The sequence below is a fragment of the Schistosoma haematobium genome, chromosome 2 (genome assembly GCF_000699445.3).
Source record: "Schistosoma haematobium chromosome 2, whole genome shotgun sequence".
Lineage (NCBI taxonomy): Eukaryota > Metazoa > Platyhelminthes > Trematoda > Strigeidida > Schistosomatidae > Schistosoma > Schistosoma haematobium.
Window position 1 is genome coordinate 35,318,362 of NC_067197.1, and position 27,590 is coordinate 35,345,951.

General features: G+C 36.4%; 2 protein-coding genes across 4 annotated transcripts; one reads left to right on the forward strand and one right to left on the reverse strand.

Moving 5' to 3' along the window:
• The first annotated feature begins 372 nt into the window (after nucleotides 1-372).
• On the forward strand, nucleotides 373-15,160 carry DDX27 (putative ATP-dependent RNA helicase ddx27). The gene is made up of 12 exons (XM_051215050.1): nucleotides 373-418; nucleotides 5,460-5,536; nucleotides 5,578-5,761; nucleotides 5,797-5,843; nucleotides 5,879-5,968; nucleotides 6,001-6,289; nucleotides 6,330-6,611; nucleotides 7,255-7,704; nucleotides 9,538-9,620; nucleotides 10,546-10,640; nucleotides 12,284-12,511; nucleotides 15,088-15,160. Exons 7-12 carry the CDS (start codon nucleotides 6,423-6,425, stop codon nucleotides 15,144-15,146), a joined length of 1,104 nt encoding a protein of 367 aa, XP_051068230.1. The 5' UTR covers nucleotides 373-418; nucleotides 5,460-5,536; nucleotides 5,578-5,761; nucleotides 5,797-5,843; nucleotides 5,879-5,968; nucleotides 6,001-6,289; nucleotides 6,330-6,422; the 3' UTR covers nucleotides 15,147-15,160.
• MS3_00006814 (uncharacterized protein) lies at nucleotides 15,153-21,654 on the reverse strand (the record flags this gene model as incomplete). Of its 3 annotated transcripts, XM_012939430.2 has the most annotated exons (6): nucleotides 21,384-21,654; nucleotides 19,460-19,525; nucleotides 19,227-19,423; nucleotides 18,672-18,853; nucleotides 16,787-17,254; nucleotides 15,256-15,453 (listed from the first exon to the last, which is right to left on the reverse strand). In XM_012939430.2, exons 2-6 carry the CDS (start codon nucleotides 19,510-19,512, stop codon nucleotides 15,256-15,258), a joined length of 1,098 nt encoding a protein of 365 aa, XP_012794884.1. In that variant the 5' UTR covers nucleotides 19,513-19,525; nucleotides 21,384-21,654. The 3 variants fall into 3 exon arrangements, with proteins under 3 accessions (XP_051068231.1, XP_051068232.1, XP_012794884.1); XM_051215051.1 differs by lacking the exon at nucleotides 19,460-19,525 and having other exon boundaries at nucleotides 15,153-15,453; XM_051215052.1 differs by lacking the exons at nucleotides 19,227-19,423; nucleotides 19,460-19,525 and having other exon boundaries at nucleotides 15,153-15,453.
• Nucleotides 21,655-27,590: the final 5,936 nt, after the last annotated feature.

Sequence of the window (27,590 nt, forward strand, 5' to 3'; positions counted from 1 at the left end):
TAGTTTCTCTTCTTGACACTCTAAAGTGAGTCGGCATCTGTTATGAAACATGAATTAAATGGTTTGATTCAGTTTACTTGATGCACAGAACGTCATTCTGTGAAATATGACTTCTTAAACTAATTTCTCAAGTTATTTTTTCATGGCCTACCAGGTAACAGACCGAATGTCACTGAACTAATTATAAAATCCTTTAGTTATGACGTTTATGAAAATACTATTTACGATTATGTAGCAAAATAAAATAACAGTTTTATAGATCCCCAGCATCTTGGCACTGACCTCTGTGAACAATCTCAAAGACAAGTGGTACATATAGTGAATATATACTTATCTTTTCTCAGATCAAGTTATTGTTTCTAGAACAGCGGCAATCGCTTTGCGCGCTACCGTCACATAGGTCTGGTTCGTTCTTCCAGTAATGATCCATAAGTTATTTCCTCTTATATTATTTCCTATATGGCAATACTGGTCATTTTAAGTAGCATGAAAGCCTTGGGTCTCTAAAGTGCATTTTAATAAGCCTCAATTTTTCGGAACCCAATTATAATTGGGTTACCCAAGCTCCGAATGTTGGGGAAAATTTGACCCATTTAGGAGAAATCTCACAAAACTCCCAAAATTTCCCCAGACGTTGGGGGTTTCCACAAAGTTGGGAACTTGGGTAGTAATTCAGTTTTCTCTAGATTTTCGTAATAGCTCATATTACACTTGGTTGATTTGTGATTTCAATATAATTTTTATAAGTGTAGCATTGTACTTTTGTTTTATATTTCTTTCAAGATAATTCTTATAACCTAATTTTGACATCGATGTCTAAATCTGGACATTTCTCTAATGCCATCAAAAATTTTCTAGTTTTCCTCAGACCACGGGAAATTTTTTTTCTTGATCTCACCTCTCCAAGTGACAACCACAGAGGGATTAGTTTAACTAATATAATATCTGAAATACTAGCCTCGATAATTATCGGACGCCTATCTAAGACTCGTGAACTGCAAACACGAGAGAATCAAGCTGGCTTCAGACCTGGTCGTGGCTGCATCGACCATATATTCACCATTCGTCAGGTTCTAGAACATAGGCATACTTATCGGCGTCCGACAATGGTGGTCTTTCTTGATTTAAAAGCAGCATTTGACTCTGTAGACCGCGAGATTCTGTGGCAGTGTCTGTCATTGAAAGGCGTACCTCAGAAGTACATAAACCTTGTGAAGGCTCTTTACTCTAACACTACTAGTCGAGTCAGGGCTTATGGCGAACTGTCTTCTACTTTTGCAACCTCAAGTGGTGTCCGTCAAGGCTGTCCACTTTTCCCATTTTTATTTGACTTCATCATAGACCTGTTGATAGAAATAACATTCTCGTCGACTGAATTCTCGGGTATTGATCTCCTACCAGGAGGTCCACTTATCGACTTAGAATACGCAGATGATATAGTCCTGTTTGGTGAAGACGCTGACAAAATGCAGAGTCTTTTGGTAGCACTAAGCAACAATGCCAGAATGTTTGGAATGCGCTTCTCTCCCTCTAAATGCAAGTTGTTGCTTCAGGACTGGTCTGTGTCAACACCTGAACTAAGGATAGGGAATGAAGTAGTGGAACGCGTTGACAACTTCACTTATCTTGGAAGTCTGATCAGCCCTAATGGGTTGGTGTCTGACGAAATCTCAGCACGGATTCGAAAAGCTCGATTGGCTTTTGCCAACTTACGTCACCTATGGTGAAGGCGAGATATCCGTCTATCAATAAAAGGACGAGTATACTGCGCGGCAGTCCGTTCTGTTTTACTTTACGGCAGCGAAACATGGCCTTTAAGAGTAGAAGACACTCGTAAGCTACCAGTATTTGACCACAGATGCCTTAGAAATATTGCTGGCGTCTGCTGGGATCACCGGGTAAGTAATAGTGAGGTTAGACGCAGGGTATTAGGGAATGATGGTAAATCGGTTGACGAGTTTGTTAATCTTCATCGACTGAGATGGTTGGGCCACGTGTTACGTATGCCCGAACACCGATTACCACGACGCGCAATGCTAACCGGTGTTGGAGATGGTTGGAAGAAAGTTAGGGGCGGCCAAACCAAAACGTGTCATCAGGGCTTGAAGTCACCAACTTCTAGTCTGAGCCATGTTGGTAGATGCAGACTACTTGGTTGGGGTCCGCGTGACTATCGTAACCAATGGTTGGAGACTCTTGGTGACATGGCTCAGAATCGATCATAATGGCGTCGGTGTATACACTCCCTGTCTTCTCTTAAACTAAGAGATTAAAATCGCTTCATATCTTTCTTTCTGCGAACTAATTTTTTCTTCCTGTACTATATCCTTATTGCAATCCTTCTTTTATATATTACCACCTCTGAATTAACCACTTATATGAATCCGGTGTCCATCTTGTTGTATTAATGAGGTATGGCAACTTGGACCGATGCATATATGTGCCTGGTCCTACGTTGTGGCTGACTGATTGACTGACTCACCTCTCCTAAGTTTTCATCTGGAGCTTTCCCTTAATTGATGAAGTTCTTCCAGAATCAGGAGATTGGAAAAGTTGATAAAACTAAATCTGAACTTAATTGTTTGGTTCAAGTTGTGTACTTCATATGATATGTATCATACTTAAATATAGTGTGGTGTTGAAGACTCGTAAGGTGCAATCTACGGAAACTATTGCTTGGCAGTTCCATAGCTAAGGTTCATGATATGAAGCAGATAAACATCTCAATCTCACTATTTTGGGGAAAGGCACAAAACCCTAAAATCTGGTATGAGGATATTTTTTACCTCTTTTTGGTGCGTCTAGTGAATATAATTCGGTTACTTAGTGTGATTTCATTAAGCTATCCTAGGAAATGCGTTTTAATGTTCCTAAAGTGGTTTGACCCTCAACCAGTGACTGATGCTTAGTAATATCAACCATAAAATCACCGCTTCTTGGTGCTTGTATAAAATTATTTCTGCTAATATAACCAAGTCAGCGGTAGTGTATGATCCTAATCGATTACTCTAAATCCTCATAATCTAGTTGTCAAACACATTTTCAGGTGTGGCTACAAATATATATAGTCGGTAAAAAAAAGTCTGCCAAGTATGCAGATTTGTGGTCAGAATCCTATGTAGAAGATAGCAGACGTAACATACGTGAAATTCAGGCACTTTAAAACGATTATTTCATTGAGGCTATCAAAAACATGAGTGGGGGAATAATAAAGTAGGAATTGGAATTTCATTATATGAGATAATTAAAATTTCCATACATTTGGCAAACAAACTTACGGCTTTGAACCTTCATACTTTTAGGTTACAATATTCCCAAACAGAACAGACTTATCAAATTAGGTAAACAACCAATGAAACATAAAAATTTAGGTGGCTCATCGATCAGGTACTCGTTAATGTTCTCAACTTTGAGCCTTAATATGTCAGAATGTACCCCAGAAGATGGAATGATAAGATGTATAGATGGAACAAGAGAAATCGTAACAGAATGCACCGAATATACAGTTCTCTCAGAAATACTTCCTGTTAATAAGCTTTTTAATGACATAAAAATGGGATCAAAAGGCTCAGAAGTTCTGAATTCATAATGCATATGGTATAGAAACTCGTCCATAGGGTTAGGGTTATGGTTAGGGTGCTAACATACGAACGGTTTACATCGGATTTTAGAGAAGAGGTGTTTATTGACAGGCTACAAACCCAACCTTAACCATAACCCTTACACCAACCCTAACCTCTAAAATCCGTTGTAAACTGATCGCATGTTCGCACACTAACCCTAGGCTACAACCCTAACCCTAACCTTACCCGTAAACCTAACCCATTGGACGAGTTTCTATTCCATATGCATTGTGAATTCAGAACCTCTGAACCTTAATCAAACCTTAACAAGTTTTTAAATCATGTAAAAGAAGAATATCCACTGTAATTCATTACTTTCATATAATATATTTTCACTTTATACTTTCTTCTGATTGGCTAATAATTGTCAAGGTCGCTTAAGATTCGTTCAAAGGTCGTCCTTAAATTAGAGTCTCGCCGATAGCGAAATTTGTTCACTCTACATGAAAAGAAAACAGAGTAGATCAAACTAAAAGGAAAATTATATACAATATATTAGGTATGGCTCTTAAAAATTGAGCATTAACGTCTAGGGTAATTATAACCTGTCTTTTGATTATTGGACATGATTACTGTTCGGGTACCTGAACACAAGGAACCAATGACTGAATTGGACTTCCCCTAAAGAAAATATAAACGTGCAACCATGTGAAAAATAGCGAACTTGCCATACCAAGGTATTTGGCGTTAGAAAAGAAACCGTTAGTTAAATGGAAAAGTTAAGCAAAAATTGGTAGCTCACTTAGTATTGGAATGCCATATTATGTTTTTAGCCACCAGAAATTCTGTCTCTGAATAGTTTGCGTACTTATTTAGGACTAGGTCTAGCAGCCATATTGTCCATCCACTAGTTTGACGGGACACTAGCAAAATCACCCCAAATACCCTGGTATGGCCGAGAGTGGGGAGAGTCCGCGCGCTTTAACCGGGTTAGTGGACATGGAGAGTTCACCTGGGGGGGGGTTTGAAAAACCCTGATTCCAAACCACTGGTGCACATGGGCTCCACTATCCTAAGGGAACAAGTGGCATATGAACCAATCGTTAGTCACCGGCTACCGTGAGACTGCATATCGTGACGTTGCTCCACTGCCTTGTAGATTAGATCTTTAGGTCGAAGGCTCCGGGTGTGACCCCCTAAGAAGACCATCTGCTTCGGTTTGGGCACTCGAGCATTATCACAGTCCTCACACATATCAAATGAGATTTGTGTGGCGCATATGTATTTGGTACCTCCTTGTACTAATATCTATGTGTTAAAATAAATAAATAAATAAAAATAAACACTAGGACTACTTTAATGATACAAATGTGATCATCCGCGGTTTTGTCATATTTCACCTTTAATGATTGTGTCGTATGGTCGTATCATATCGCAAGTCAAACTGATGCACACAATCCTCCTCTTTTAACCCATAATTGGACACTGCGGTTTCATGTTTTGCAGTTTTCAAAGTATCAGGTAAGCCTTTTTTTAGTTTATTTTTAGACTTCGTGAACAATCACTTCATTAGCTCTAACAGTAAACGGAATAAAATCACTAGCCAGTTTAGCTAATTTCCGACTGTTATCCTTGAAATTGTCACTACGAAGTAATTGTGAAGTCAGTATTTTGGTTTGACGGGGTAGCTCTGTTCAGTTTCACATTTAGTCCTCATTCAACCACTTTGCTGAGTATATAATACAGTAAAACGGTTCCTCCATATATATTGTCAAGTAATAGCCTAAGTTATTGTCATATCATTTCTGTTACAAACCCAGTATATGAATCTTATATGATAATTTACAATTGGTTCTGAATTTTGAATCAGTACTGTAGAGTTTTTGATCTTTACAGGCTTTCAACATCAGTCTTTTGTAAATCCTATTTCTGTTCAAATGATATTTAATCCAAAGTTCTCATTCGATACTCCTGTAAGTTCTTTTCATTTTTTGTCGACCAAATGGTATTCCAGGATGTCACACCAGTTGTGGATGCTCAAAATCTATCATCTACCCATATATCAATTAATAGATTAGTAGATACCTTAATAGAGACCTATCGCAAAGACATATGCTCCGACGAAAGTGTTGAAGTTTGCAGCGATGCTATTCCACCAGGTGTTTTAGAAGATGAAAGTTCCACTACTCAGTTTACAGGTAATTGTGTCGTCATTCTAACTAAAATATTATAGACGTCGTTCGAGATAAAGGTAATCGTGTTCGCAAGAAAAAGGATGAGGTAAACGTATGTCTTTGTTTACCATCTGTTAAAAGTCAGAAAAATTTAATTTTGCTCGTGCTGTTACAAAATACAAGCAGGTGTCGTCATTTATAGAACTCAGTTTAGCTAAACCATTACTTAAAGTAAGTGCAGAATAAATTATTCTCAGCATTAGTCACTTACTGAAATGTCCTTAGACAAACCAACTCCTATCCAGTGCGCATGCATCCCTGTTGCCTTACTTCACCATGACATATGTGCTTGTGCCAGGACAGGGTCCGGTAAGACGTTAGCGTTTTTGCTGCCTATTTTGGAGAGACTAGCAAAAAAGCCAACTGATTTTAACCATGCAGTTACTCGGGCCCTTGTGATCAGTCCGACTAGGGAGTTAGCTGTGCAGATTTTCAACGTCGCCGAAAAGCTAGTTAAATATTGTCCAAAGCTCAGGATTCAGTTAGCGGCTGGTGAGTTACTCTATTGTGAGATATATTTATGGATAAATAGGAGGACTTGATTTACACTCACAGGAGGCTTCCTTGAGATTGAATCCTGATTTGGTAATTGCAACACCGGGACGTCTGATCGACCACCTCTCAAATGCTCCTAGTTTTAACTTACAACACATCGAATACCTTGTATTGGATGAGGCTGACAAGTAAGTACCATATTCATTGTATTTTTGTAAGGCTTTTAGACGAATACTTTGCAGAGCAAATAGGAGAAATTATTAAATTCTGCAGCACAAAACGACAGACCTTGCTATTTTCTGCTACAATGACGGAAAGTGTAAGTTGTCAAATTACTTTTGTGGTAACATTTGGGTTGTTTTTCCATGAATTTCGACTTCAGCTCTGAAAAATTAGCCTTTCCTTTATTTAGCTTGGTAGATAAAGATCAATGTAGAAACTGGTACATGTATACATCGGTTCACGTTACCACATCCTATTATTGCAGCGAGATAAAATTGTCAGGGTGTCCCAGAGTAGTAGAGGTAATAACAATATTAGTGTTAAGCGCACTCAGTCTATTGCTGTGAAAGTACATTTGGATTTTATCAACTCCCATAATTTGTGGCACAGGTGAGGATTCAGTCTGTCTATCAAAGGACCAGTACAATGCACCTCAGTTCTCTTTGTAATACTTTACGGCTATGTATTTAGTGGACGTACATAGGTTCCGATATTTGTTTCTAGCTCAGTAAATGGTTATAATCACTGTTTAGTTTTACTGTGCTTTCTACTATCATGCGTATAATGCTGTTTTTTACGGGTATATGTGTAAATCAATCGGTTTTTATTTTATTTTCTGGAACTTTATGCAATTGGCCATGTAATTCTACATGCATATAGTTATTTTGATGTACATAATTCTTTTTGTGATTTTAATACTGTGTAGATAGTTTATATCATGACATTATTTTCTGGATCAGGTTAAAGAACTTGCTATACTTTCGCTTCGCGACCCAGTACAAATATTCCTCAATCAAGCAACTGCTGTAGCCCAATGTTTACATCAAGAATTTGTTCGCATCCGTCCACATAGAGAGGATGATCGACGAGCGATCGTCGTAGCCTTGCTGATGCGTCATTTTCGTAAACGGACCATAGTTTTCTTACCAACTAAGAAGGATTGTCACAAAATGCATATTATGTTAGGTTTACTTGGTCTTTCATGTACTGAGTTACATGGCAATATGACACAAGCACAGAGGTTGGAGGCTTTGAAGCGTTTCTCGTTTGTTGGTGCAAGTGATGAATGTAAAAATAAAAGCGCAATTGATCAGCTTTCTGAAATGAATAAACATGATATACGCCCTGTTGATATTCTTTTGGCAACTGACTTAGCATCAAGAGGTTTGGATATTCCCAATGTACAAACAGTAAGTTTCAATTGTGCCTTTGTTGTCTCAATTGTTATACTGTGTATCATGTACTTTAATGTGCTTAAAGTAAACAGCAAGGTTGCTAAGTTTTACGAAACGCCAACATTTCAGCTTAACCAATCCACTGATTGTTTATCAAGAAATACGTCTTTGTGGCACCCTCCATATTCAAGTGATGGACTAATTAGTGTTCCGTATGATAATATTGCCACGAGTAAACTCTAATGTTTGTTATTTGCTGAAAATCACTATGTCCATGTTATTTCTAACAACCTAACCTTTAGTCAATCACGTTTTGGCGAACGTTATAAACATTTCCATCGTTTGATCACGTCTAACTACTTCAGATTTGTCTGAATATGTAAAAAAATCCTTTATTGGATGCTCATTGCGCTTCATTTTCGGAATTTAATTGATTAACTTGGCAATCGTAAGACTCGGGTAAAAAGCTAAACTAAATATACGTCATATTACTTTGTATTTTTAGTGCCTGCAGTCTGATTCCATAATAAACGACGATAAGTGAACCATAAAACAATCGTCTGTCTGATTTCGCATATTATACTTAGACCAACCCCGTTGGACAACCGTGATAATAAAAGCGAAATACGGTTTGAGTTAGAAGAGTTTATTGCAGGCATTTATGTACACAGAAAGACGGTGAGAAGCTCAACATTAGAGAAGGCTTTTCAGACAACTCGATTTTATCAAGTCCGACTCAGTATTTACAAACACAGGAGAAATACAAGTGTACATATACATACCTGCTAGCATACACACATGCATAAAGCATGATCAAGGTTATACGTAATTAACCGACTTGACCAAACATATGTGTACACAGTTACTTGGAAAGATTAGATCAGTTCATCCGTCTAAAAGTTAGAATAATCCATTCAGGCGTGTAATGCTACAGATTCTCAAAAATAAATGGTGACAATTTTTGGCCTTCAGTTTCTTCAAAGATTAATTGAGACTACATTGATGCTTGGTAAAATCAACGACTTATTGGTGTCATTTTTGGACTGGAATATATATTAGTCCCATTCTTTTTCGGTTTCCGATTGGTTATTCTCCCCTTTCTGTTCCGATGTAAAGTGTTTCATGGTGTGCCGATACACATGTACCAGGTCCTACGTTTCCTATGATTAACAGATTACGTGTAGATATAGATTGTCTTAACAATTGACCTATGTATAGTATGTATTTAGAATTAGTAGGCTTACACAATAATCACTATTATTTTGGGTTTGTGTGAGGTATATATGTAGTTATGCAAACGTGAATCGGTAGTCACTCATGTTTATCTACTATCAGAATTTTAGTTGTAGCAAATTTAGAACGAAACATCTTAATTCTAATGATGAGAAAGATACTCAGTTTCATTTGTTGTTTGTTATCTCCTTACATGAAAATCATAGGAATACATTTTTGTAGTATTGTGTACGCTAATTTCCTGCTGGCTATGTGTACATTATTACTATTAAAATAATATATTTTGTAAAAAAATTTACCATCAAATGAAAGCTAGAAATTTAATAAAGAATATATAATGTGATTATAGTGTGGATTGGGTACACTTAAATCAATAAGTGTATGGTCCCCGTGGTGTCCATTTTAGTTATTTTCGAATTACAAATTGAGTTGTTCAGTGAATCAGTAGAAACAGTACTTAGAAATATCATTGGTTAAAGAATCATTTCTGATGTATTATTCACAAATTGATTACTGTTTGGAGAATCTTTCTTCTTATAATTGTTTTGTTAGATACCACAATAAAAGGTTTAGTGTTGCTATTAACCTAACAACAAAGATTTTTTTAATCTTAAGGTTATCAATTATGCTTTACCTCAAACTATGAAACAGTATGTACACAGAGTTGGTCGTACCGCTAGAATTATGAATGTTGGTCGGTGAGTTCCTGTTTATAAGCTCATGCTTTCCCAGTAATTGTAATGTTTTTTCTACGTTTCTGTTTACGGATAAGCAACTACAGTAACACACAAGCAAATCACTTAGCTATGTCTTCTTTTTGGACGTTTATAATTAATAATTAATAGAAAGCCATGTTCTTATAACTCAGCGATGTATTTCTTATGGCACGTATTATAGCTTGTTGAGTAATTGTTTAATCATTCTAGTAAATGAACAATCCGGTCAGTCTTTGCTTACTCTTACTAGGGGCAAAAGGTAAACATTCATATCAGTTAATTATTCCTTACATCAAAACTTGTAAACTATCATAACTGATTCTCAATATGATAATAATTGAAAAAAGATATACCAAGACAAAAATCAAATCTGCTTATAAACGTTTAGAGCTTTATCGAACTATATCCCATTTAGTTTAGTCCCATCTCTCAACAATTCATATCGTATTACTCAGCTATTTCAATAGACATTGTGTCGTTTCTTTTCAATGAATAAACAAACTCTCGTCGAATTTGATAATCCTTGTTATTTTAAGACTTATTTGATCCTTACAAAACTTATAATCATGATTGTATTGACAATTTAGAGTGTTCAAGTGCTATATATTACCGTTGTTTGTATGAAAATTACTCACTATCTTACGTACAAAAATCAAGCGAGTAAGTCAAATCGTCTAAGTAACAGAATGTACTAAACTAAAGATCAATTCTGAATTAGGAATGAGGTGGAAAGCGTCTAGTTCACTTTACTTGTTGCAATGTTTCTGTACAAATACGAGATTACGTTCCTTTTAAGCTTAATTACTATTACTAGATAGTACAAGATTTCTAAATTCTGCGAGTTATAATTGTTTCGATTACATTATGTCATTTTTTTACTAACTTTACTTGATAATTTCATTTAAAGAGCAGTGTCTTTAGTGGGTGAGGATGATCGCAAAGTGATGAAAGAAATAATGAAACAAGCACCTTATCCGGTTAAAGCACGAGTTATAGCATCAGGTTAGTTTCAATAATCTCTGTTTGATGATTAATAAACATTCTTAACTAACCTAACGTCTCAGAATCAGTCGCAATGGTCTAGATGAGTTCATTTTTTTATCGTCCCTTGGTTCCCGTGTTCGAAAATTATTTCATACCTTTTATTCTGTGGATTCATTCGTTCTTATGGAATCATATTCTCTATGCATAATGTTCTTTTGCTATCACTGCTACTTTGATATTCATTTTGACAATTTACCTCGCCGTGCTTATGTAGTGTGGTAATTTGAATATTTGCACATATGTTCCAGGTTCTACGTCGCTTATAATTGACTGACTGACTGACCACATTTTCATTAGTTTTAGTTAGTAGTTATAAAAGTTCCATGGTGCAGTTTATGTAAGAATACTTGATGTGATTTAAAGCATAATCAAGGGTGCTCTTGTCGCTAGAAAACGTTTCTCCATTCTATTTCTAAGTTTATAAACAGGATTACTGACTTACGGTCGATGTCAGTTCTCAGTGACAGCCCTAAGCCTAACTCGTAATCCTAATTCACAACTCTAGCTTTATTCCTTATACCTAACCCTTACCTTTTTACCTCACAGCTGATGTCAGTTAGTAACAAAAACCCTTTAAGGTTACAACCCTAACTCACAGCACTAAACTATTCCTGAGGTGTCAAATTAACCTTTTCCCTTTACCATAAAGAATAATTCAAAACGTAAGTGCTAATTAATCATATCAAGACTATTATTTCACTGCAATTCGATTGCTTTTTGTTTTTAATTGTTTTATATCTAAACCCCGTTTACTGATTGCCTGAAAAACTTTTTAAGACGATCAGCATAACATAATTTTACCGTTCCAACGTTTCGTGGAAAATAGTCAAAATTACTAAATAAAAATAATATCATAAAGGCAGTTGTGTGCTAAACAAGGGCCAAATCACATACAGGTGTTGAGTTTAGCTTAAAGTATAAAGTGACGCACTTTTTTGAGAATGTCTTCGAGTTGTGGTATATAAAGGTGTTTAGGTAATGCTTATCTAAATCCAACCTTACCCTATAATCAAAATCAAATCAGTCATTCTAAGATTTTTTGAAAAAAAACTTATTTCAGGCTACCATTAAAGTTCAGTCGCTGCGATTTTTATAAATATAACTTTATGGATAACTTATTTAGTAGTTCATAAAACAACACATTAGAAAGGAAGATGAAACTAGTCACTTATACGAAGTATGCATTTTGTAAACTGCTAAGTAAGCTTCAAACTATCAATTACTAACTAGTTTTTTCCCATTCTTGACTAATTAATTACTTACTGAGTGCCATCAAAAGTAATGTATACAACTGCTTTAATTTAAAAGCCACGAAACATACGAATAATAGAAAGATCTAATGTGACGTTTAGCGCTTACATGTCTACATCATTCTGATAATTGTTAAATAAGGATACTAGGGATTATACAGCACAAAGTTGTCTCCCAACTGTTTCATATGTAGTCCTAACACAACTTTAGGAGATAGTAGTTTTGGATATACCTTGAAAAGAATGCCTATATGTTTTGAAAGTTCTAGATCCATAATTTATTGATTTCAGTTTTTCATCTATAAATGCTTCGGGGAATTCAATTGTGCAATTTCTACGGATATTTTCTAGATGTTATTACTACTTATCAGTCCAAAATTACTCGCTTGGATCCTATAATTGGAAAAATCTTGGCTGCAGAAGCTGAGGAGCGAGAATTGAGGGCCGCTCAAAGTCAACTATCCAAGGCTGAGGAGTTAGTTACTTGTATGAAGTCTGAAACGGCACCGCTCTCATGTGTGGAAAGGAGAGTAGACTGGTTCGCTGAACGTAAACGTGATAAGAAGACTATTGGTCGAAGTAAGCTTAAAGCGCATAACTTGTCCATGTGTCTTGTATTAACTTTTACCTTGATAAATGCTGAATTTACTTTTTTTGAAAGGATACATTCCCAAACATGTTTCTCTGGAGTTAATGTAGATTTATTCAATCAGTCATCTACGTAGAACTTGACACAATTGTATATCAATCCAAGTCAAGACACCACCCCATGTTAGCACGGTAAAAGTAGGATATTGACAAGATCAGGAACGCAGAACTGCTTTTTAAAGCTGTAACAAGAAATCCGTCCTTCCCCAATGGAATAGCACCATCAACCCTTAGAACCGATCAGATGAGAGTTTGTCTAGCCCTCAAACCGATTAGTATCTTAGTTCTGTTAGTAATTTCAAACAACCATTTGGAGGAACTAGGTGTAACCTATCGGGACCATCTAATTTTCTGCTCTCATTTAGTTATGGGCGTTTACACTTAATTGAGATTCCATTGATAAGTAGTAGGCATCTGAATATTAGCTAGAGGCCAGTTGAATTTTTTTCCAAAGTATTTCAGTCACCTTGTTTGAAAATTGATCATGGTTAACTAAGAGCTAACTTTTTAACTAATCTAGAGAGTTATCTGTTCTTACCTGTCACCACTGCTACTCCATCTCCTTTGCTTTCATTATCTACCACTGCTCTTGATCATCTCGTAAACTTTCTACTTTTATTAAAGTCCCCTTCGCTTCTCATGTTCGGAACCTTTCGAAATAAGTTCTCAAGGATTTACTAGTTTGGTAGAAGATTCATTGGTCCTTCTTGACCATTTATTTTAGTTTCCATAGAGATCACACTGCTGGCTTTTGCAGAGAACTGCAAATCGCGCTAGGCTCCCCCAGGATAAGCAAGTACCTGTTGGATTAATTGTTTGGTCCAAACATGTCCATGGTATTTACTTTCAAATTGAGCTCCGTCTTTTTGATTAAACTCTCCTGCATTTAGCAAATACTCAAAACATGGCCGGAGTATAAACGTGTTTTAAGAGAGAACTGATTCTTTTATTGACCCTCAACAAGTCTTTAGATCAGTGTACAGTGAATCACTGGTTCACCAATTCAGCGTGGTAAGGTTTTTGGGAATGACCGGGATTAGATCTTTTATTCATATCCTGGAGAAACAGAATACGCTTTTATCTTATTCAACAAGGTTTGAGTGTTGAAAGCTCCAAAATATTTGTGGAACGATTTCAGGAAAGCAATAATATATCGTAAAATGAGGTTGTCAGCATTGGTTGCTCATCAAAGAAAACATGAGATCGGAATTTATAACTGGGAGAACTGTTAACTGAGAATAATATTAACTCCTAGCAATTAACAGGAAAATCTACACAACGATCATATCACATTAATAGACCAGCTTATTTTGATCGTGCAATGTTGACTAAATTCCCGTCAGTCTGTATTAAAAACACCTAAATGCTTTAAGGGGCAAGTCGTTATGCTCCCATATACTGGTGTCGTCATAAATAGTTATTTTGATTGCTATTTAGTTCACAGGGTTACATCTCCGATAAACACAACCTCGTAAATCGTTTGGGTTGAGATATACATAATGTTAAATAGGTTGCCGTATATCTAGCTGAGAATATGCAGGTGGGCAGTATGCTCTATGAAATGTAATAACAAATTGATAATCCTATACAGGTTTAAATACAAAGCCAGTTTGGTGTGTGAATAGTAATACTACTTAACTTTCTAAGCTAATGTATGGTAAATTAGAGAATGGATTTCATTTTATAGCATTTTTATAAACTATATTTAAACTAATACTGAGACACTACACTTTCTCAAAAGACACTGAAGCTTCTGAAATCAAGTTGTTTCTGGATAGGATTAGAGACGGTTTTACAAAGAAAATTTATTTTTTACGATGACATCTGCTGAAGCTACTAGAACATAGTGTAGCAATGGGTCGCGAATTGTTAGAAAATATCTAATACCAGAAGTAGGTTCTATAATAAAAAAGATGTTGCGATGAAGATAGTTTATAGCTGAGAGATAATTGCTCGCTAGATGAACATGAAGAATTGAGTAGTTTGTTGTTGTAATAATAGCTTATTATTAATTATGAAGAACTGATGAATCAGTAGGAACTGTCTGTTGGGTATGGAAGGGGACAAGAAACGAGGTAGAACATATTGTTTTTGCACATGGATTAAGCTCATATTTGCGGATTGTTTGTATTTCCTTCGAACCAATTTGTTTGACTCTATGAATGACCCTAAAAGAGATTTTTGGTGGAGCAACGTGACCAGAACTTACAAGATGTTCCGCAATCGAACCATTGACTGAGTTTGGTACCATCTTGACAATATATTATCCCACATATTCATTGTGAACGGTCAAGGTTGTGAAAACGTGACTAACTGGGGTAACTACCAGCTGATTGCGAAGATATTGGTTGGCATATGTAAGTTTTAGGACTGAAATATCCACTACACGTATGTTAATCTGTTTTCAGCATCGCGTTTCTCTGCTAGCAGTAATGGTTAGATTAAAATTAACCCTAATGGTTTTCTTAAAAACTCTGTTAATGGTTCTCTTATTACATTGTTTTCAGAACTCAAGGTGTCTCAGTCGAAAAAGCGCAAAATCAGTTGTGATAGTGATTCTGAATGATACTTATTTCAGTGTAAATTATCTTTTATATTTCTTTAAGTTGGGATATAGGACATACCAAGTATTTTAGAAAGCAAACAATATTGGAAAAAATTATTGATTTTAGCTACTATGGCCACTGAAATGTTTCTAATGTAAAGAGTGTATCAGGAAGTTCATCACGTTTCAGGTAACTAGATTGTGTCCCTTTTTTACGGATTGACTGGCTGGCGACCCAAACCGATCGTCTAATTTGTTCAGCTAGAGTAATGTCCTCGTGACATGCGACGAAGTAAGCTAGTGAGCCAACAAAACAGTCTCCTGCTCCCTACGAAAAGAGATTATATATAATCATATAAATTAATACAGTTTAGCGCCCTTTTTTCTGTTGAGTAATAAGTAATAGCGTTAAAAGAGATTTATGGTGCATTTCTATGTTTTTGTTGTTAATGATTCTCAAGTCACTAAGTGGTTGGTTATCTGCTTTCGACCGATATTCAGGGCATGATCAATTGTTTGTAGCAAGCTTAATAGCACACTCTCCTATTTTTCTGTCAGTAAAAGCTATTCAAGAGGAGAGACATGCAAAGACCCATTTTCATAAAGGGCGACATACTCATCTTAGACGTATGATAAATCAGTAATATGACTACGCGCCAGGTGGCAGGTTGAAATATACTGGACTTGGGTCCAAGTGACGATGCACCCTTCAAAATTGTAGAACATGCTAGATAGCATCACGGTCTTGTCGAATTTTGTGATGCGATAACTCCGATAGCTATAAATTAAGTCCCCCATCGACGATCATTCCAAATAAATGTATTAGATTGTTTGCAATCCCATACTGGGACGTTACTGGCATTTTTCATCCAAATAGTAACATTGGGTCGTTTATACTAAAATAATTTACTCTAATTCCATCAAACTCGAAAATTGCTTCTAGGATTGGAGCTTTCCTTTCTTGGCAAGTAATTTTTAGGATATTTGGTTAAATTTTCGCAAAATTCGATACCCAGCAAATATAAAATTTTACTTCAAGTCTGTCTACACCTTACTAAAAGCGCTTAATATGAGTACTTAGCAATCTTGGGATATTGCTTTAGTGTTCACTGTAGACTTAGACTTATATGCAAGTTTGTTGAAGCTGTTAATAGATCAATATTAATTTCAGGAATCGCAGACTTGACAATAGACTGAGAATAGCTCAAACGTATTACTTTTGTCTGTAAACCACAACAGCCAATATACTTGAGGACAATGTTATGATAACAAGTTTCGGGGGTCGTGTAGCCAGATATAAATACTTATTTAATTACAGGCTGTACGTTACCTGGGGAGTCTGAAAATGAAACTCAGAGCACGTTTACGTTTAACACCACATCCGGGTTCAATGTAGTGTTTAGTTACTCGCTTGTGAAATCTACGTACGTCGACTGTCTATAGAACAGTCAAGCGTTTTTAAGGAAAGATTTGCATCCAAACAATGAAAGTCATAACGACTTGTGGTTGTTAATTTGTTGGCTGTGTTTAATGTGGATGAGTTTGGGTTTTTGATTTACATAATGGTTAATAGTTGTTAAGGTTGGTATTTTATAAAAAGCCTCATCCCTAACTGTCATTTCTAGTGAAGAACTGAAGAATAATTCTAACAGTTAACTTACTGTTGTATCAACTACATCAATTTTACTTGGTGCTGAGAAGTGCACTACCAACTTCTTTTGGTTATCAAAAGTAATACGAGCCACTTCGCTAGCGTCTTTGGTATATATATTTTCCATATCTTGTTCAGATAAAATTGCAATAACTCCTTTACTTCCTAGAGTTACTATGGGGTATTTGATCTTCTTTTTAAGCAAATAGGTAAGACCAGGAATAAAAGCATCTATATTCAGTGAGCCAATCTCATCTTTGGAAAAAAGGGATTCAGAATCAGACTCAGTTATAGAACAAAATTCAGACTCATTTGGACATACGAAATCACAGTTTGACAAAATATCTTCCATAAATTCGTAATTCCCCAACTTCTTAGGATTTCCAGAAGCCACTGGCCCAGGTGCAGGATTTAAAATTGTCTTTACACCTTTAGCACGGCCAAGCCTCAAACTATAGAGTGTTGCTGTTGGATTGATCTAAAGTTATCAAAAAAATCAACACTTCAGCCAATTAATGACCGATAATTGAGTTAACTAGTAGATGGGGATGAAGGTCCAGGCAATTAGTATTTCGCTACGTAACGAAGGTCATATCAGGAACTCTCATTACAATTCAAAGATACAGTTAAAAACATCACAACATGAGTAATGGCATGTTCTGTTGGACACTTCCTGTTGTACAGACGGCCTTGACATTCTGAGCAGTTGGTGCCAGCGAATGTCACAATATACAGAGTTGTCTTCTGTGTTTGCTAAATTTGACTTCTCGCAAGTAGAAAACGCATAGGTCTAATTAGAAGTAAAAGTAATTGCTGTTGTGTACGTTTTGTTCTCGAAACCTCTACACAAGTTAGTTATAGATTGGTGTTAATTTGTCAATTTTGAATGTATGTTTCACATAAGTAGATTCATGGGTTCGGCAGGATTACTATAAGCTAGTTTTGCATCCATCGCTAAGGCCGAAACGACACTGAACAAACAATTTTCTATAAAAGGTGAACTAAGTGTTGTAAACGTAGTGAGATCGCTCGAAGTACTGAAATATTTGGCGGGTTAAACTACATTTTCTTGTTATAATTGGATACTCAGTAATCGGTGATAAAGACTCGAAAGTCCTATTTGAAGTTTCTACTCCGACGTCGGGATTTTTTCGGATTTCTGTTTGAGTCAGTCTTGATGCATCATGCTACAATTATTACAGGTATTCATTAATTTAATGTAGAGCAGAAAACTGTTACAACAAAAAACCCAGGGCAATAAACTGAAAAATAAATTGACGAAAGGGAAGTTCATTTTACTCTCATAATAATTACGGCTGAAAACTACAGCACGATTGCCACTGTTAAGAATAAAATAGAGCTACTCTTGCGAACAAGGTGTAAACTGGGACTTTTGCGGTCAGATGAAGCTAAAGATGACTTCGGATAAGCCATGAGTGGGTCCTCTCAAGTATACATGAGGAGAAATGCATGTGAAAATGTTACATATTTATTTTGCTTTCGCTAAGAAATATGTGCTTTATTACACAAGGCAATAAAAATTCCAGTTTCTTCATCAATAAGATAACGAACAATTTGGTTAAACTCTGAAACCGGAAAGTCGTTACTTTTGTGAATGTTTGAAACAGACAGGGTTTTATAACTTATTACAACACTAACGAGGTGTGTATATGCAACGTTGGGCTAGTCCACAGTTCTCTACATGTTCCGTTTTTGTTGTCGATGAAGTTGAAGACGCTTCTGCTTAGTGTGTGAATTTGCATGATTGTTTACTGGGATGTCGAGACAGTGAACCTTAGCGTTGACATCATGTGAAAAGATACTAAGTTCAATAGACATATTAGGTTTTGCGGTTTACTTGATAACTAGTCAAATCATGATTGCTATAAACTTACTTCAAACTGACAAACCATTACTTTTGTATCCAAGAGGGTTAGTTTCTCAGCAAGAGAAATGTCTTTTTCTGATACAAGCATATTTGCACCTGGGACGATGATAATTTGATTTCCACCTGTTCTTGTTTCAACTGTAATCGATGCAACTCCAGTACTATTCATTGATGTTCTTGATATACCGTCTAAGTTCAAATAAGAATATTGTTAAGTAATATACTAGTATACAATATGACAATGTACTGGACAAAGAAACTAAATTACTATTTATAAAGGAGTGATTAGGACTAGAACTAGTAAGGAATGTCTTGATAAAGGCGAGTAAATGCAACCAAGATGAGTTGCCAAATAAGACGTGTTGTTAAAAGAAATCTTATTTACTTCTCGAAACAGTCCAAATTAATTAACGACGCCTGCATAACTAATGTTGACAGGATATAAATTATTGTTTCGAAAGTATTGGCTATTTGTTTACATTAATGGGGTGTAGGAGAAGATAGTAATTAGTTTTGTGCAAATATTGTTAAGTCATTGACATTTCTCTTAGATTTCACTTACCAGTGTTCACTTCAAGTTGTTTTAAGTGCTGAACAAACATTTCACCAAAGTAGTCATCTCCGACTTTTCCTATTAGTACAGTGTTGCATCCCAGTACTCTGGAAGCCACACACTGATTCGCCCCTTTACCCCCGTAACCAAGAAGAAAACTCGAACCAGTTACTGTCTCTCCTAGCTTTGGAATAGTACTCGTGAATCTAGGAATACAACACATTAGGGTTATTTGGAATTACACAGATAGGTCAACGTTGAGTGAGCCAACAACTGTGACGTGAGATTTTGTCATAGTAGCGAATTTACTGCTTGTGTCAAAGAATTGAGAAAACATTTGTACATTGGGCAGACAGAGACTTAGAAACATCAAATGTGTAAAAATGGATGTTGGAGATAGAAAATGCACATAGTGATTAGGACTGTAAGTTCAAATGTGTTTTCATTAGAAGAATCTTTAACGATGCAATAAAGATCCATCACATAGCTTGGGCAAACTTACAATGCAGAATAGGAAAAAGTGATTAGGCATACTCTATAGCGTATAGGACATTACATTACCGTTTGTTACATATGCAAACCGTACGGTATCACTCAAGAAACTTGTTTGACTACACAGAGGCTGGGAATGTATTTATATGTGAGTTGTGTAGACCGGTTCATAATAACTGAAAAGCATCGTCTCAATCATACGACAATTAGTATACTTCATTTTTTACTTCATGTCCAGGGGTTTACTGATAATTACATAAAAAGTATCCATACATAAGTTCACAGTAAATATATTGGATGATAAGAAGTTCACCAACTTCAATGGGATGACGTCAGATGCAGTGACAGAGTTGCATGTTTGGTTATTAATGTAACACCTGTTCATTCTGATGTTAAGTACGTAGTTAAGAAGCATGAAAGGATAGGCTGTGGTAAGTGCCGTGTCATTTTAGTGGAAGGATCACATGTTATCGTGGGGGTAATGGGCTGGGGACTGATAACATAGAGAGCTATTCGTATTTTGTACTAAGTTCTACTTATGCTGAAGCATAGGTATCGATAAATCCTCACTGGTTTGCTGCAAGATTATCTAGATTTTCATGGCGTATTCGCACCCGATCTAGAAACAATATCAAGCAGGTTTAAACTGACAAACACTCCTGTAGTGGTAAATAAATCCCCAAAATAGACAGCTCTGTAAGTTTTCGACATCGGATGCTGGTCACATTAGTTTTAATAGACTCACGTGGCTGAAGGTGATCGGTCATGCATCCACACCAGATCATGAGTGGGAACGCTGTGCTCAACAAACCCTGCAATCGCTAGCCAGATTAGATCAGATGGTCCTCGATATATTGATAGCCTATCAAATATATCTTTGAACCTCCTCGCTTATGTCTTTTTATTTCACTTGGTGGGTACACTTCATATTAGGTGTTACTGGTTAAAGCGTTGTCAAACTCCGAATACCTGTGGCATCTTCACTCTCCTTTTTCTGATGCTTGGAATGGAGTTATAGTTCCTTTCATATGTGTTTTTTTGATAAATGAATGTTGCAGCATTCAACTTATGGTGGGAAACCATTGAGTTTTTCATTGTATCGTAAGGGAAATCAGTATTAAATTTACCAATTATGTCCATTCAGTTTATGATCTTCTACACTTATAGACTTCTAGATAGGGATATGAAGACTGGAAAATAATGATTTCGTAAACGCTTAACGTGTAAATCACAAACCTTTAACTAAGTTCGTATTTGTTCTTTAAGCAGGGAGTTTGCAGCTACACACACCATTGCTACTGAATATTACTATTTATGGAGATGATATAACAGAACGTCTATATAAAACAGAATCGTATATCACAGTCGAATTGAGAAATGACAGATTCTAGTGACAAAGTGATTGCATACTATGCATACTACCTCTGTAGATAACTGTGATAAATTTTGTGAACTTGCTGACGTTGGCACAAATTGTGGATGAATTTTGTTACCTTCAGTGATTAAGGCTAATGATATATCAAATCTAGGAACAATTCGTGAGGATGGGGAAAACATTTCTGAAGGAATTATTAAGTACACAAAGGAGTGTGAAAAAAGAAGTCCTAAATATGCAACATGTGTGTACTTCTACTGCACTAGGCTATAGTCTAGCAGTAAAATAAAAAAGCATACATGGTTTTTGAACTGTGTATAGCAGTTCTTGGATTTTGAAGTGAAATTTATTCAACAATATATATGAAATCAGTTTGTCACGGGAACCATTTCTTAAATTCTAACTCCGAATTATAGACCACTTTTGAACCTAGTGAGTAGGTGTGTGGTCTCAAGGTCACGCCTTTTCACCTGTAAATTTCAGATTCAAATTTATCTAGTAAGGACAGAAGGCCTACGAACTATGTTATTTCCCTTCTAGTATTATTCCATGAGTGTCCAGTCTTCTTCTGAACCAGTCGATTGGAAGTGCGGGCACCACTGCTTCGTGTAACGGGTTCCAAGTTTAATGACTCGATGTGAAAACCTGTATATCACAGGTATTTTGTTCGTTCTTGGCTTTTCTACTCGCCTACTATTTCCTTTGCGATATCCCGATCTAGTGAGAAAAAAAAGGAATACGTTAGGTTCAAAATCATTTCTTAGTATTTTATACAACAAAATTATATCTCCCTTTAGTCTGTGATAGAACAGAGTAATGAGGTCCAGCTTTTCAAGCCGCTTTTTGTATGGTAAACCCCAGAGTTCTGGAATTGCACGGATAGCTGCCCTCTGTACTTTTTCCGAGATACCCGAGTCACGTTTCAGACAGGGGCTTAAATTCTGAACACAGTTCTCAAGCTTATTTCTCAGTAAGGTTGTTTATACTGTAGTGAACATGGTAGTATCTATCTTAATAAACGTCCTTTTTAAAGATCATACGGTTCTTAAACCCTTAACTGCGACCCCCTGGCAATGGGCCGTTGTCCTGTCACCCTAAGACCTCTATGAGATCAGACCATTGGTACAGCCACCTCCTCTATGCTGTACCTATTGAAATTTGTAACCCCAATGTGCATGTAGACACACTTTTCCTCGTTGACAGGCCTCAGCCACTCTTTCGACCAGTTAATCACATTGTTTAAGTCTGCCTGAAGTGCACATGCATCTTCGTATCCCGTTATTACTCGCCAGATTTTTACATTGTCAGCGTACAATAGCATTGGCGACTGTATTATACTGGAGAGAACATTTGCATACATCATAAAAAATAAAGGACCTAGGACAGAACCGGCTGCTATTAAACGCAAATCAATTTCGTTAATGTGGCCCTCAACCTAGCAACCAATCAGAATGAGGCGGGAATTATTATATCCGCCATCTTTGTAAACAATGGCGGTTGGCTTTTTTCGTTCTGTGCTTTTTTTCAGCTATTTCTTTTGTTTAGCTACAGAACTTAATGTTTCACTGTGCTAAAATGCAGAAGTTAATGTAATACTCTGAATGTTAGAGCAAAATTTTTCCTCAATTTGCTTTGTTTTTGGGTTCCGGCTGCTGTTACTGAAGTCAATGTATTTCTTCAGCCAGGCTGGCTAGTCTTATCGGTTTTGTTTTGGCTTGTTTTCTAGATATCCAAAGCCGAAGCTCGTTTTTTAGTTAAAATAATTGTTGCTGACGCCTGTGACTAACTGTCTGCATGTTCGTTCCTAACTATCCTTTATGATGTTATCGGCAAAATGAAAAGAAACAATCTCCGGTTTTCAATTTTTTCTTCAGTACTATGGACAACACTATCCCACCAACGAGTCAAACTAATACAGAGTGCCCAGCAGTAGGGGATATCAGTATTGTTTTCGAAAGGACTTAGACTTCCGATAACTATAGATGAAGTCACAGATGCTACGAATATATTGCAGAGCGTTTGTTATGAAAAATATGCCATATGACAGTAATAGAGGGGTTGTACTCACCACGTCATGCGTTAAAGCGGGCTTAGCATTGAAAAGCCGGAAATCTGCTATCAGTGTGTAGTATATGTTTGCTGTTTTGGCCATAAAAGGAAGCCGAAGGGTCATGATCAGGGAGTAAAAAGGTAATTCACTGTTATTAAGCTCACTTTTTATATATCGTATTTCACCACTCGCAGATTTGTGTTTTTTTACGGTATGGTGTCAACCATTACGTAATATGTTCACCCTTACGATGAAAAGTACCTGCAAATTTTCACCTTCATATTCGAATTATTTTTGGACAACTGTCTTCCAGTTTGAGTGCCTCTTACGCCCTGGGAGACTAGATTCCTACATTATTCGTAGTTCCAGTATAACTTTCTCACGCAGTAAGTTCAAAGTAGACACTAGTCTTTCTAAATAAGCCTGTTAAGCTGATATCCGTATTCTCTATGTCAGTTAATCTAGGAAGACATGTACCACGTGCATCTGCTATATACTGCCATTTTACTCTAATTCTAACTTATATCTTCTGAAAAATAAAATTGCTATATGCAGCAAATACAGACTTATTTGTTTTGATGGAGATAAGGGGGTTCATGGGATTTTTAGCAGGACTGTAGTAATGTTCTCACTAAAGAGCTAATCGAGTGCGTAGACCAATGTAAGATACCATACGGGGTGCCTTTGAGTTACCAGTGTTCCATTAGTTTGGGCAGGGGCATTGTTTATTTATCATATAGCATTTGAATAAGGAGCTATAAGATTAGACTCAGGTACGGTTAGGATGTGTAACGCGTGTCCATCCATCAGCTGCCGTGACAACCCATGGTGGTTATAATAAGTTATGAGATGACCCGAGTCTGTAGGTTTCTCAAGAAAATGACGAAGATATGTACTAAATCACTTAAATTTACTACATATGAACTAGATACTGAGAAGCTCGTATATCACAAGTTTCTTGCAACGATTAAGTAGATAAGACAAAGTCGCATTAGATTTGAAAATTTATTCAAGAACTTTCATTAAGAATCGAATATCAAACAAGGGTTTAAACGAAGTCTCAGTTTAAAAGTTGCACAGGTAATGTTAAGCTGTAGTGGTGGGTCTTGCAGTTCTGTAGTTCGATAAAATTTGTTCCGTTCCTGTTTTATGTATGGAAGTGATGATTGCGTCCTTCCAGTACATGGGTAACACACCTTTTCAAGTGACATATTGAACATCACAGTCAGTGGAGTTGAGATATTTTGTTAAATGTGCCTCAAGATCTTGGGGTGTAGTTCATCTGGTTCTGTTGACGTTTTCACGTCCAAGGTGCCAAGGGCCTTAAGTACATCGTCTTGATCAAAGCCCACGGTGGGCAGGTGGTCTGTTCACCCTGTATTTGGGTCTGGTTTTTTGTCAGGGAGAGGTTTCTGAGTGAAAACTGAACCAAAATAGTTAGCCGTAGCCTCTGCTTTTTCCTGATCTTAATCTACCATTTCAAATTCACTTCATCCTTTAATTGGGTTGGTAATCCAATGATGCATCGTTGTTCTGTAACTTGTTACGAGAATATTCTGTTAGGCTGCCTGAGTGCAGATTGTGCGAAAATGACTTTATATTTTCTCTGAGATCACGGAATTTTCATTATACATGTCATATCTAGAGAAGAAAAGTCAAAATTCGACTGATTTATTCATTATGGGTTTTGTTTAACATTACTTCCGTTTTGATTCAATGTGAGGATTATTAGGTATACTATTTATTTCGTTTTCCCAAACAGAGGTTTGAACTAAAGAATAGCTAACTAGGTGGGTTAGATACGCGCCCTTGTTCGGTTGAATCCAAAACAAAGTGATCGGGTAAAATGACGGTTATATAATTCATCATAAATTTAAATGTACATTGTTACGTAGACAAATATGACCAACCAACTATCCAAACAATAATTGTTCAATTAGTCAAATCTAAATTACAATAAATAAGGAAGTTGACAAAGGATGCAACAAAGGATCAAAACAAATAAATGCTATTCTATCTTGTGTGGATAGACCACGCACAGAATCGTTCAAAAGACAGTATATGGTTGCTTTATAACACTGAATGTTTCCAGTTCTGGAAGAGTGCCTCAGTTGACAATCAAAAATTCACAATTCCAATCAATACAACAACACAATATAGAGAAGGAGCGAACCAATATGTCTGCCTCTAAGACTAAGCATCAAGTAGAACAACACAAATGTAGTTCAGGGGGAAACACGGAAACTTAGTGAAGGCGTAAGAAAAATATAAACTATGATAAAATACAAATACTAACAACTCAAACGGAATCAAAAAGACTAACTATGTACAACTAAAGAGGTCAATAGGAACAAATTGCAAGTGTATACATGGAAGGATTTTCACACACAAAACATTCAAAATGGATCTTACACTATATGATATTTTATTTTGTATAACACACGATATTTGTGTGTTCAAATGACAAAAACTATGGTCAGCATATGATTTGTTATAACTGAGTATTTTTTATATATGCGATTTCATCCTGATTACTAATCAAAATGAGTGTACGTATCAATATATAAATGAGTGTATTTTTGACTACTGTCGTCGTTGTCGTGTTTTGATGGTTAATAAATCATTATTCAAACCATTCTGTGTGTTCTTACGCACACATTGTTGGGATCTCAGAGATCCCTCGTTCCGAGTTTGAGTGATAAGCGTTCCATTTCAACAAACAGCCACGACCAGATATAACAAGTAGCATTCAATCCCACAAGACATATCAATACACGTGTTTCTAACCGACCTGTAGCGTTCCATCGTACCTGCTGTGCTAAGGCTGATCGCGACATTCTAACATTTTTTCTTATCTTTCAGTAAACATCGAATATCCCGGCTGTTCGTAAATTATAATCTCACTGCAATCTGACCATAATCATATCAAGGGTGAACCTCTGTGCGGAATGTCGAGCCATCTCAATCAATTACACACATTTATATTCTTACAAATATATGACTTGTAGATAAGCTACTGGATCCATGTGAATTCGCTTGCTAGGCCGGTTGGAGGTAACAATGCAATTTTAACTGTCTCTCAGGTTTCGTTCTCTCGTAGCTCATATTCAGTTATCTAGATTATTTTTTTGAAAATTCCGCCTCGCGTTCTTCCTTCACACTTTACTTCTTAGCCCATCAAGTAGTATAAGTATTTATATCAATGCCACCAGCTCGTTGTGCCGTTTATTGGGGAGAAACAACACAAAAGTGATAACTGTATCGCATCCTTGTCCCTCGTTCAAACCGGAGACTCAATATTTGAATGTTTTTTCTTTAGCGATTGAGTTCACTATCGATGAAATTTCGGTGCCTAGGTGGTACTACATGTGCATGTAAATCAGCCTTGTCCACAGTCTTGGTTCGTTTATCAACTGTGTATAAGTTATATCAAGTAAAATGACAAAGGCGAAGGATAAGACCCCATCGAAAATAAGCGAAGCTATCTCCACCTGTAGGCTAAATTCGTTCAACACAGGCTCAGTCAAACGCTTGATTATGAAAGCCAAAACTCAAGTATAATCACTCACGAAATTACTGACTGTTGCTAATGTTGCTACATATGATAGAATTAGAGAGAGGGATGGGAGGGCATTGTAAGGATAATTGTCCAAAGCTTAACTCCAAACATCTTAACTTCAAAGGTGATGATGTCGCACACATAATCAACAGGAGACTGAATGCTGAGATAGCCAGAACTTATCCGGCGGCTGAACTTTCAGTTCTCTATAAAACAACATGTTCAATAACTCAATCAAAGGTCGACAATCACCCCTTTCATCTTACCGCCAACTGTATTTATAAACTTACGTGTACTGGCCAAAGCAGCTACATCGGTCAAATAGAAAGGAGGGCATATCTTATATTTTCTGATCATGTTTCAGAAAGTCTCAGAACAAGAGGAAGAAGGGCTCCAAACGGTGCAATCACCAAACATCTCCCTAATACAGGACATCGGATAGCTATTTATTTATTACTATTAATAATGGCTTTATTCAATAATATGATTTGGTACAATATAGAATTCTCAGCACAAGGTAGATAACTTGCAATCCTTTAAGACGGTTAGTAAGCAGTCAAACCCCAGTCTTCTGAAGTCTGCTGAAGCCGTTGCCATCAGGTGTCAAAAACCTGACCTATGTGTTCGAAAGAAGACGGTTATTAATCTATCCTTGCCTTGGTGACAAATACTCTTTTACTGCGTCTCAATTTTCTTTATTTTTCTTAAAACTTTTCCTTGCATTTAATACATCATTGGATTTTATTTCAACTATCTTCCAAATTAATAATCTTATCTTATCATCTGAGGTCTACTCACCATATTACTATCAATGTTTATTCAACAAGTAATCACTTGTTTCTAGCCGTTTGAACGGTTGTCACAATCAATCTTGTAGAATGTTCTTTCAATATATTC